Here is a 13463-nt window from a genome sequence, read left to right on the forward strand (position 1 = left end):
GATTGAATAAGTAATAGACTATTTCATAATAGCAAGTCATATCAAAGAAAAATAGATTTCAAAAAGTAAGGAACAGTAAATAAGATTATTGGGAGGGGTAAGGGAGGAAAATTGGGACAAAAACATGAGAAGGGGTATCAATGTGTAAGAAGTATTGCATCTACTACCTGGCGAATGTAACTGTAACCCCTCTATACATTACCCCAACAATAAAAAATAAAAGTAAATTTAAAAATAAGGAACAAATAATCCTTTTCATAGTCCTTATGATTTTTTATTATAAAGCTTAAGACCTCAAGTCAAAAATGAAACTTCATGGAAAATACAGCAGCAATAGGTAATAGTGTAATTTTTGTTTCTTTTTTTTTTTTTTTTTTTTTTTTTTGCCATCCTGGGATTGAGCTCAGGGCCTGAGCACTGTCCTTGGAGTTCTTCAAGGCTAGTAACTCTACCACTTGAGCTTCAGCACCACTTCCAGCTTTTTTCTATGTATGTGGTACCGAGGAATCGAACCCGGGTCTTTGTGCATGCTAGGCAAGCACTCTACCACTAGGCCAAACTCCCGGCCCAAAAGTACATGAAACTTTTTTTTTTTTTTTTTTTTTTGCCAGTCCTGGGCTTGAGCTCAGGGCCTGAGCACTGTCTTTGGACTTTCTCAAGGCTAGAGCTCTACCACTTGAGCCTCAGCACCACTTCTGGCTTTTTTCTATGTATGTGGTACCGAGGAATCAAACCCGGGTCTTCATGCATGCTAGGCAAGCACTTTAACCACTAGGCCAAACTCCCGGCCCAATAGTGTAATTTTTGAGTAGAGAACAGAATATTGGTATATGTTAAGTTATTGCTGGATGCCCCCTGAATGGAAAAAAAAATGGTGTAGCTATAGCCAAATATGATAGTTAAATTCACCAACTGTTTCTGACCAACAAATCGTGAAATAGTTTGAAAAGATACTGACATCTGAGTGAGGCTTTTTCCTTGTAAACTGTATATTAGAAGTAGCTCAGAATGTTGGGGGTTGCATAGGAATAAGAACCCCCATTCAAAAGGAACTCAGAAAGACAAAGGTTACTTCAGGGTGTGTGATCAGCCAAAAACACAGTGCATGTAAGATGCTCACTTTTTATACCCAACTCAGTAGACTCTGCCCTTCTGGTCACACTTTGCTGAGCTCATGACTGAGCTCAAGCTCATAATATGCAAAAGGATTTGGCTTAATTAACAGGAGCAACTAAAATCCAAGGGGTTTCTAACAGGTGTCTTAAAGTGCTCAGAAAGAAAATGCATACCTAAAATGTAATTTACAGGAGCCAGTCTGGCCAAAGCAAGGAACCCTTAAGAAAAGCAATTTTCTCTAGGTTAAAGGAAAGGATACAAACTACATTGGTAGAAAAGAGCTTTTCTGTGAGGCAAGTGTATTAAAAAGATGGATAGGCACAATAACCAAATTCTTTTCTTTCCACAGGAATTATCAGCATAGAAAGAAGGCCTTGTAACCATCAGGTAGATTCACCACCAACGGTAAGACAATCTCTTTCTACACAGTTAAAGCTGTTCAGAAGAGTGGGGGATGTAGCTCAGGAGGTGTTTGCCTGTCAAACACGCTTAAAGACCTGAGTTTAATTTCTACTAACACACACACACACACTCCCCTACTTACCTGGTAAGAAACTACTAGATGTATTAGATGGTATGGTTATGACACAAAATGCCACTGCACAAAACTACTATTACCTAAAATTCTTATAACCTTACCCTTTCAAGGAAAATTAACTTTATTTTCTAACTAATGAAGAAGAGTTTCTTTTTCCAAGATTCAGGAAAATTAAATACTGTGTTTTACATAGATCCCTGATTATATTAATTTTTTTTGCCAGTCCTGGGCTTGAGGTCAGAGCCTGAGCACTGTCCTTGGTCTTTCTCAAGGCTAGAGTTCTATCACTTGAGCCACAGGACCACTTCCAGCTTTTTTCTATGTATGTGGTTACGAGGAATCAAGCCCAGGTCTTCATGAATGCTAGGCAAGCACTCTACCAATAGGCCAAACTCCTAGCCTAATTATATTAATTTTAATAAAGTTTCTGGTTTTAGTAAAGTAAGTCTTTATTCAAAATATTTAATGCCTTTTAAAAATGGATCTTTGTATAATAGTATATTACTTAGACTGAATTCTTCAAATAGTGGAAGAATGTCATAATAAATTTCTATTATGTTACTTTGCTTCTTAAATATTAAAATAAAATCTTTTGTGCTGTTCCTAAGAATAAAAGGCATTACATTACTATTTACTATACAAAAGGCAGAAAATTAGATTTCTCTAGTCTTTAAATATGAAATATATATTAGTTGATAGTTTCCATTTGGAAAATTCACAAGATGATGCAGAAGTACACCTTACCTTTCCTTCAACATAATGTTCTTACACTTTTCTATACAATGTCTTTCAAGTTTTTTATATGGTTTGCCATTTCCTATTCTGAGAAAGATATGGTAAAACTTGTTTTCTGAGGAAACAAAGATTATCTTAAACCATATTTGAATTTTTGATTAGTAACTGCCTCACAAGAAAATTGCTGTTTTCTATTTCTGAAAACCCTATATAACTGAGTAGTTTAACATGTTTGATGATATGAGACACTCCAGAAAAGATTCATGTATAGGGAACTAAAAGCATTTAGCTATAGTATGTGTTTCAGGTTTCCCTTTAGTAAGTATACAAAAGAGTAGCCATAACATTCTGAAAGTTTAATTCTCTATTGCTAAACAAAAAATTATCAAGTAAGGAAAATTTATTTTTATAGTATGCAAATAATATTCAATTACTGCATCATTTTTCTATACTCATTTAATCCTATAGGATACCGTATTTACATTTGTTTTGTTGGTACATTCTAGAACTAATGGAAGTACAATTCCACACAGTTTTCTGATTATTCCCTCTAGGCTGATGGTAGACCATCTCATGCTAATGTATTATAAAGTAAAAAGATATATATGGTGTATATACATGCATGTGTGAGTGTGTGTGTACCAGTCCTGGTTTGAATTTTTTAATGACTTAAAAAGAATGTGAAAAACAGGGCTAGGAGATTGGCCTAGTGGTAGAGTGCTGGTCTAGCATGCCCAAAGACCCTGGTTCCATACCTTGGTACCACATACATAGAAAAAAGCCAGAAGTGTTGCTGTGTCTCAAATAGTAGAGCTCTAGCCTGGAGAAAACCCAAGGACAGTGCTTAAGCCAGTGCTTAGGCCCTGAGCCCAAGCACAGGACTGGTAAAAAAAAAAATTAACTCATAACCTCTAGTTGTACATTCTAAACTTTTAATTTTGTTCATATCTAAGAAGAAAATTGCAAACTATTTTTTCAAGACATAAATTAAGATGTGAATTATTAAATTGTACACACCTAAAAGTTCCCTACATTCTTTGCATAAGACATTTTTGTTTATTCAGACAAAAAATTTTTATTTAAAAGCATAATAGTAATTGATCCTCTTTGCTTCTGGCATTCAGTGTTGGGAAAGTAACATTAATCTCAACTAATAGTTATCATTTTATCTGGATAAACGTCTATGCCTGCTTGTATGTATTTTATTTTATTTTTATATAATATCCTAGTTCTGATTTGATGATTACACATGGAACTTCTCACTGACATTTTCCCTGAATAATATTCACTCACACATTGTACTGCTATAGAAGGAAAAACAAATAAGGTATGATATCATAATATTAGATTATATGAAAAGAATTAGATCATGTCACTTTAAGAACCAGTCCCTGCACCTGCTTATAGTGTTAGGCAAGGTAGGGTATTATCAGCCTCAGATTAATCAGAGGTCGTTGTCTGCACCCTGAAAGGCAGGTGTAAAAGTGAGTTAATAGTTAAGTCAGCGCTGGCTTAGTCTTCTATTTACTTTAAATGAAGGGCTTATTTGCAAATCAAAGAAAAACCGCAACTAGAAGAAGGAAATGTTCCTGAGGAGGATAGGTAAAACATATCTTCTCTTTAAGGTATGATCATATGCATAGATTTTCATATATCCCAACCGAATTAATATACATTAAAAGACATTAAAAACATAATAAACCTGGTTAAATATACAAGGAGACTTTTAGTGATTTGAGGAGTATTGTTTTTAATTTTATCTAAAACCTATACAACATTTAAATAATATAAATGCAGGCTGTTCTAATAAATTGCTTTCATTTTTGTGAAGTTCCTACATTTCAAACCTGTAATAGTCAACTAGTATTACTCCTTTAATATTTAACATTTTCAAAGAAACTGACATACTAAATATGGAATATTTGCCATTTGTCTTTGTTATTAGGATTTAAACTTTTCTACCTTGATTTAAAATTTAAATATTGGCTCAGTATTATTCTTATCAAACTTTACAAGCTAGTAATTCATTCTATACTTATCATTCCATTTATGTTTTGTAAGCATATATGAATATATTTTTGTCACATTGTTTATCAGTAGTAAAGTTTATTATGTTTTAGTTATTTTGATATTTTGGAAATACTTGAGATATCCATGATGTTGCCTATCTTTAACACTATATTTATCATAATGGTACTGATCTGAATTACAGAAATTAAATTTTACTGTTAGTCCCACAAATTATATAATATTTATACTGATTCTGCAACATTTTGAGTCATTGATGTATTTAGGTTTTTAGATTTATAGGTTTGCTATAGATTGTATTATTACACTTTAATTATATACTTTGTATATGTAAAATATGACTTCCATATTTTAACGTAATATTCATAATATCTTGTTTATGAATAAATGCATGAGTTCAAGTAAAATGTCTTGATTCAAAGGGTACGCTTTATTTTCTCCAAATTATGGCATATTCCAGGAATTCATAGTATGTAATCTTCAGTGAATATGCCCCTATAAAACTCATTAAATAGAACCTACGGCCAATCTCTTTCTGAGGTAATTGCAGGGTGGAGAAAGAACCCATAAACTACAAGCTTTTATAACTTAAGTCATAAAAGAACCTGTTTCTACTTATCAATAAAGTAATGATTCTATTAAAATTCTATTGAAAAGCAAATGTAAATACAAAGTAGGGTCTCTTTCAAAGCACTAATGTTTGTTCCATAACACATTTTATAAAGTATCTTCACTTTAGTATCTTCCTCCATTCCTTATAATTTATGAATCATTACTTGATTAAGTTTACTGTTAGTAAACTCCATTGACTTGTTTTTCCTGAACTTTTTCCTCCAGTTTGTTTTGCTATATAACAAACCTGAAATTCAGAAGACTAATAAATAGAATACATTGCATAGTACCATACAAAGCCTTGTAGAAATAACAAAACTATATTCTTTATTGTTCAATATGTTCTTATTTATAAAATGTCTTTTGAGTGGAACTTGACTCCAGAAAGTGATAAATAAATAGAATTCTAATAAATTATATAGATAATCAAAGTCCAGGGCAATTATTGAAAGAATAAAACGAAACCTATTATTTGAAAAGATAAATAGCTTTCATGATTATTGAAATATTTTCCTTTTAGGAAGAAATTAATACAGGTCGCTCACACCTGTAATCCTTGCTACTTGTAAAGTGAGTGTGAGAGGTTCAAGGTTCAAGGACAACCTAGGCACAAATGTTTGTAAGACTCTCTCAAAAATGACAAAGGCTAGGAATTGGGGCTTGGTTCAAGGGGTAGTAGGGTGGTAGCCTTGAGCAGAAGAGCTCAGGGCCAGTGCCCAGGCCAGGAGTTCAAGCCACATGACCCACAAAAAAATAAATAAATAAAATAAAAAAATAACAGAGGCAAGTAACACCAAAAGGAAAAAAGAAAAGAAATGTATAGATGTGAAGATAGAAAAGTAGTTAAGAAAAAGAGAAAGGGAGAGAGAGAGAGAGAGAGAGAGAGAGAGAGAGAGAGAGAGGGGGGGGGGGGAGCGGGAGGGGAGATAGTTTTGTGGCTCAGTAATATTGCACTTACCCAGAATTCATGAGACCATACTGTGAGAGAAAGTTGTTAAACAATGCACTGCTTCTCTTCTGAGAGAGATCTACCACCTACCCCTATTAATGTTCCAAAGATGATTTTCTTGCCATATTCAAGTTTGCAAAGTACCATTTTTCTGTGCTGCTCTGTGCATGCGTGCATATGTGTGTGGATGGGGCAAGCCATGTGGGGGTACTTATGCCCCTCACCAGTGCTGGAGCTTGAACTCAGGGCCTGGGTGCTGTCCCTGAGCTTTTCTCCTCAAGCTAGCACTCTACCTCCTGAGCCACAATGCCATTTCTGGGTTTTTTATGGTAAATTGAAGTTAAGAGTCTCCCTCACTTTCCTCTCCAGGCTGGCTTTGAATCACTGTCTTCAGCTCTCAGCTCCTGAGTAGCTAGGATGACACATAAGCTCAAGCTCCTGGTACTCAGCTTTGCTGTTGTCTTTTACCTGCTACCATCTCAGTGTCCTAAGCAGAGAGATCAACTTTGACAGCAGCATAGTCATCCAGAGATTCCCTTTGCTGTAGCCACAAAACTGTGTCAGGGATTAGCTAGATAAGTAAAGATTAAGCAAAATACATTCATAAAAAAAAAAAGCCAGAAGAGTAGAGCTCTAGCCTTGAGAAAGTCCAAGGACAGTACTCAGGCCTTGAGCTCAAGCTCAGGACTGGCAAAAAAAAAAAAAAAAAAAAAAAAAAACCTAATCTGTGTGTGTGTGTGTTTTGTTTTGTTTTGTTTTGTCAATCATGGGACTTAAACTCTGGGCCTGGGCATTGTCCCTAAGCTCTTCAGCTTAAGGCTACTGCCCTACCTCTTGAGTCACACTGCCACTTCCGGTTTTCTGGTGGTTAATTGAAGATCAGAATCTCATGGACTTTATTGCCCAGGCTGGCTTTGAACTGCAGTCCTCAGATCTCAGCCTCCTGAGTAGCTAGGATTATAGGCATGAGCCACCTCACCCAGCTATTCTGTGTTTTATTGAAATTTTATAAATTTCTTTTCTCATCATAGCTTTGCTTGGGTAGAGTGCAGAGAATAGGGGAATGTGAAAAAACTCTTGAATACAGAGGACTCTGAGGACTCCTTTTGGATACAGAGCATATTTTACCAGAAGTAAACTTCTATTTTTAGGAATGAGTTGGTGTTTATAGCTACCAGTGTTCTAAAGAAATATTGTACTACAAAACAGTACCCTCAGCAATAATTTGAAGAATTTGGAGAGCTGAACAATAATAATCATATTTAACATTAGTGAAACACTTTTGTATGGACAGTGTACAAAATGTTTTGTTTAGATGATTTCACTCATCTGTCATAAATGCTGTAAAAGTAAAGACACTGTATTATCATCATTAATAACATAATCGGAGAAAACTGAGGCATTAGGTCTTTAAGAATCATCTAGAAAAATTTAAGTTTAGTGTGTTAATGCATTCTAAAGACCAAAAATATAAACATTCTAGAAGAATTGATATATGTGAATGCAACTTTTATGTCACTCAGTAGCCTAGGCAAATTTTGCAGAAATTAAACATAGTACAGGTAACAGAAGATAACACTTAGGAATCAATTTATGTTTTAAAACTATTCTGCTATTATCTCATCTCACCTTTGCAGCATCACTTTTAATGTGATTAGGCAGGAGGTTTTCTATGAATGGTGTAGACAGAAGAATACCACTGGAAAGGCTAAACAAAATGATGGTTTAAAGGGATCATGAAGATCATGAGAAACAGCTCAATACACAATACTTCCAGAGAGATTATTTAAGAGAACTAATTTATAAACTATATCTCCTGAGACATCTCACCCACAAAGAAGCTTGACACATAATGACTTTAGGTTAGTGGACTGAATCTTAGTTGATATCCTAGGAAAAAGTGGCTCTTCCATTTTAATAGCTGTGGGACAGGTTAAAGACACCTACATTGCAGAGAGTAATCTGGATGTGAGAAGAGGATCTTGGGGTTTGGTGGGAAGAAAGAGGCTCAGAGCTGTGGTTTTTCTAGTGCACTGGTAGAGTCACCTGTGACCTTGAGAAAGGAAATTACAAACACCTGCCACACTTCAAACTCAGCTACCCACTTGCCACAGACAGCTGTTTGAAAAATAGGAGAGCAGGAATGAGAAGATAGTTATGAATGTCCCCAAAATGAGGTGATTGGGCTTTCACATTCTACCTTGAGACCTACTTGAAAAGCTCACTGAACACACCTGTTCCAGTCACTGTCGCACTATGACTACCCCGCAGACATTCTAATTTTCATTATTCTTTCCTTTTTCCATTCAACTACAAAAAAAGTATAAGCATTACTTAATGTAGATAACATCTGGTAACCTAAAGGACCTAAAAATGACTGGAGAGGGCTTTCCTTGGGTTTCATTGCTGTTGGTACTAACAGCTTCTTGCCTCCCACTAAAACTTTAGTAATGTTCTCTATGTCTCATACACTTGCTTTCACTTTTCCATTATATTTCCATCCACAATGTGACCACTTGTCCATTATGGCAGTCAGAATCAAGATTCTCTCTCTGACATAGAAAACTGTGATCTCTTTTATCTCCTGTTTTTACCTGTGTGTCTGCTTTATTCATCATAAGCAATTTCACTTCCTATGGCAGTCATCCCTAAACTTCTTAAAAATTATATTTAAGTAGCTGTATAAAGGCATTGCTATTTAAGAAAGAAGTTTATAAATACAATGTATCTTGAACAATGTCTCACCTTTGAACAATCTCACCTCCCTCTCTGTTTCTACCCCTTCTTGAGAGCATTAAAATTTACCTTTTTAAAAGTCTGTAAATAACTTTCAGTATATTGACTATGTGGAATTGCCACCATCTAATTTTGAAACATTTGTTATCCTTAAATCAAATTCTATACTTTTAGTACTAGCTCCCACCATTTTCTTATCTCCTCAGCCTCTGACAACTGCTAGCCTATTTTCTATCTAGAAATAGACCTAATTTGGACATTTTTTTATTAAAGAATTTATTAACATTGATTTTCACATCATATTTCAAATGTCATGTTTAACAAATAAGTATTCAAGAAGGGAATCTTACATACAATCACTGGCACTTAGATACTCATCTATGTAATAAAACATTATGTCTGTAGAGTACATACATAGTCCATCATAGATTTTATGTCTATGTAGTTATGTTTATATCTCCCAATACCATGTCCATAATATTGAGTACCCAAATATTGAGTTACCACTCTTGTACTGTTTGGATCTAATATCCACATATCAAGGAGACCATGTACCTTTTTCTTCCTTTGGTCTTCACTTATCTCACTCAACATGATTCACTCTAGCTAATTTGGATATTTTTAGTTACTTTCTATATAGACATTTTTGTCTTGTTTTCTTCTACTACAGTAATTTTTCAAGTTTTATCCTTGCAGTATATGTAGGAATTTTATTCCTTTTCATGTCCAAGTACTATTCCACCATCACTAATGGAAATGAATTAGTTCATTTTTAACTATTATATATAATGATCTGTGAGCATTTATGTACCTGTTTTGTATTGTGTGGACATAAGACTTCATATCTTTTTTTGTTTGTTTGTTTGTTTTGCCAGTCCTGGGCTTGAGCTCTGGGTCTGTGCACCATCTTTGGACTTTCTCAAAGCTAGAGCTCTACCACTTGAGCCTCGGCACCACTTATGGCTTTTTCAATGTATGTGGTACTGAGGGATCGAACCCAGGTCTTTGTGCATGCTAGGCAAGCACTCTACCGCTAGGCCATACTCCTGGCCCGAAGACTTCATATCTTTGAAATTTAGAAGTAGAAGCATAGTTACTCTATGCTTAATACTTTCAGGAACTATGAACATGCTTTCCAAAGTACATAAACCACCTTAAAATCCTCACAGACATGAATAATGGTTCCAAGCTTCCCTGCAGTCTCACTTGTTAATTTATTTTTTTTATTGTAGCCATGCTAGTAAGTAGGAATCCCATAATTTTACTAATGACTGATAATTTTACTATCTTTTCAAGTACCATGGCTATATCTGTTATAAAGAAATGTCTAATTCAAACCCCTTGCCTATTTTCTAAATTGAGCAAATTACATTTTATTATCCAATTATATAAATTAGTATATAAGCATGCACTGTATTTTATCATAGGTGGAAATATTTGTATGTGTGTGACACCAGAGTTTGAATTTGGGCTTTGCACTAAGATTTAAACTACTGTGCCTACTCCAAGAAATCAATTTTGTCTTTAGAAATGGTGTTGAACTTATCATATTTATATTTGACTTAAAAATGTGATCACATTAGTTGCTATGATTACTGTACGTAAATGTTGATTCTTCTATGACATTGAAAGAATTTTAGAAATTGAATTTATATTTTTTAATTTTAATCTGTTTATGTTTATTGTGATGACTGATGAGTTAGAATTAAGTCTAAAATTGCATTTAATATTGTTCACTGTTTAAATATATTTTATGTTATGTATGTCTGTTGCCTTATTCTTCCATTATTCATTGGAGGAGGGATGCTAATTTTCGTGGGGGTGGTTAATTGTACCATTTAAATTCCCTTTTCCTTTTAGTGTATTTTTTGAGTTTTCCTTTTTCTTTTTCTTTTATAGTCCTGGAGCTCAAACCCAAAGCCTTATTAGTGCTGAGCATTTCCTCTGTGATTCAGCTATAATGCTCAGTTTTTAGTATTTTGAGGAAATATCTCCTTAGGCAGGCCAGAGTGGCCTAAAGCTTATAAGCCTCCTGCCTTTACTGCCCAAGTGCTGAGATTTTAGGCATTTGCTACTACATTGACTCATGAGTTATTTTAATAATTATCCTCAAAATGACTTAATCTCTATGAATTGATAATGATTTCAGTACTATATGAAATCACTGCTCTGATATAATTATGTACCTTTCTGCCTCTTGTATGCTATTATTGTCATCTTTGTAGTAGTCCATTGATATTTTTGTGTGTCAGTACTAGTGTTTAAACTCGGTGCCTTGTCCTTGCAAGCTAAGCTTTGTACCACTTTAGCCATGCTCCTAGGTGTAAGTCTACTGTTAATTTTGTTGATCATTCCTTTTATTGATAAGTTGCTTTTCTCTTTTAGTGTTGATTCTGTGGCTCTCGTTTTCAATGGTTTGATACACATTTGTCTAGATATGGCTCATTGTCTTACTTTCAGTTCTTTTAGCTTCACGTATTTTTTTCTCCCCTTCAATATTGCTCTTTATACCTTTAGATGCATTCAATGGTGCTCCATAAGTTTCTGAGATGCATCGATTTTTATTATATTTTTGTAGTCCTCAGATAAGAAAACATCAAGTTTCTCATCATTAAGTTCAGTAATTCTTTCTTTAATCAGTTCAAACCTAATGTTGAGTTCCTCTACTGAATATTATGCTTCCCCAAACCAGAATTTTGTGGGCTTTTAAGATTATTTTTTGACTTTTCTATGTAGTGAAATATTCTTATTTTTTCTCTTAATTATTTAGACCAAAGTTCCTTTTAGTTCTTTAAACATTTATAATACAGATTTTAAAATTTTAGTAATTCCAACATCTGAAATTTTTCAAGAACAAGTTCTGCTAACATTTTTTTGCTTTCTATCTGGGTCGCATTTCTGTTTCTTTGTATATTCCATAATACAAGACATACAAATTCTCATAGCGCCAGCTGCATAGTCACCTGAGATAGAAGTAATTTTAAACAGTTGCCATTAATTACATTTGAGAAAGGCCCTGCAATACAACCAGTCACACAGAGTATATGCTCAGATTTGTGTCAAATAGAAAATGACCCTTGAAAACAGATGTGTTCAGGAAGCTGCTACACAGATTATATAGTGATTCTTCTCTGAAGTTAGAACTTTGAAACTGCTCCAAATCCATTCTGCCAATTCTGGTGACTGCTGAACAGCAGTAGTTACCATGTTTGTGAGACCATTGGATTTCAATGCAACTCTACATAGAAAGGAGTAGTAAGAATAAGGCAACTTAGAACTTCTCGAAGCTTTCTGTTTTACTAACATCAAACTATTGTTGGAGGTTTTTTGTTGTTTTAATATGCACTCCTTCGAGTGTTGTGAGGTTTTGAGTAATTTTCAGAGTTGTGGTAACATTAATTTTGACAGTTTCGTTCTTGCTTTTTTTTCCCCAAGTCCTGGGGCTCGAACTCAGTCCCTGGGCACTATCCTTGGACTTTTTCAAGGCTAGAGCTCTACCACTTGAGCCGCAGCAACACTTCCAGCTTTTTCTGCATATGTGGTACCATGGAATCAAACCCAGGACTTCCTGTGTGCTATACTAGGCAAGCACTCTACCACTAGGCCATGGTTCCAGCCCAAAGCGGCCCAGAGGTCAAGTACACTCTGACTTCCAGAGTCATCCTTATTTGTCAAAGAAGAAATTATGTCCAAATGGTAAATTCCAAAGAATTGCTTAAGTATTACCCAGGAGGATTTTCCTTTGTAACACACTGCAGTAAACAGAAGCTTTTGCACTTTATGATCACAAATAAAGCTGTGCTAATATTCTAATGAATTGATACTTTTACCTTACTTTAAAATCTGCAATGCTATTCTGCCATTAATTTTGAAGCACATTGTGGTAACTTGTTTTCTTAATCTATGATTATCCAGATAATATCCATTAGAAGCAATATGATCTTAATTTCTTTTCTTTTTTTTTTTTGAGGGGGAGGGATTAGCATCGGTCATGGGGCTTGAACTCGGGTCCTGGGCACTGTCCCTGGGTTCTTCAGCTCAAGTGTAGTGTTCTACCACTTGGAGCCACAGCACCACTTCCTTGATTTTTTTTTTATAAGTGTGTTTAGGGTTTTCTGATTTGAAGAGATTCTATTTTTATCATATAATTCTTGAAATAGGACATATACTTTTTCCTGTGGTCTAGGATTTGAACTTAAAACCTCACATTTGCCAATTCACATTCCAACATAGTGCTTTATATGTTTTTATTTGTATTAAATAAAATACTAGCCTAGTGTCACCATTAGGAAAAATTTAATTTGAATATAGTAATATGCTTCTGTGTAACTCAGGATTCATTGTTAAATATGGTATTCAACTATCATTTTATCCTGTCTTTTTTTTTTCATTTAATACTAATGATCAAATGTTCCTTAGTTGATATTAGGAAAGAGGCTTTTAAAGAACTAAAGCTATGGCTCAAATGATAGAGTACCTGCCTAGCTAGCATGAAACCCAATATTTAAACCCCAATACCAATACTCCCCCCAAAAAACCTGAAAAATGGAAATGAGATCATTTTTTAAAAATTTTTTATAATCTCCAAATCATTATACAAAGATATTTTAGTGTAGTATGTTCATTCATGTGTATATTGGGTCTTGTTCAGTGTCACTACTTCCATTATTCCCCTATCTATCCCATACACTTCCATGTCCCCAGTTTTCTAATTCCATTTACACATATGTGCACTGAATAATATGACTG

General features: G+C 34.5%; 1 protein-coding gene across 7 annotated transcripts in view; it reads left to right on the forward strand.

The window, feature by feature from the left end:
• Ahi1 (Abelson helper integration site 1) overlaps positions 1-13463 on the forward strand; it is a 151781-nt gene that overhangs the window by 84776 nt on the left and 53542 nt on the right. For all 7 annotated transcript variants that reach the window (XR_016536471.1, XM_090338078.1, XM_090338081.1 and 4 more), the window contains one exon: positions 1466-1521. Coding sequence is in view for 6 of the 7 variants with exons in the window: in XM_090338078.1 (XP_090194204.1) it covers positions 1466-1521 (56 nt within the window). In the remaining variant the exon portion in view is untranslated. The remainder of the gene's footprint in view (positions 1-1465; positions 1522-13463) is intronic.

Source organism: Megascapheus bottae, chromosome 8 (genome assembly GCF_031878675.1).
Source record: "Megascapheus bottae isolate mThoBot1 chromosome 8, mThoBot2.hap1, whole genome shotgun sequence".
Classification (NCBI taxonomy): Eukaryota; Metazoa; Chordata; class Mammalia; order Rodentia; family Geomyidae; genus Megascapheus; species Megascapheus bottae.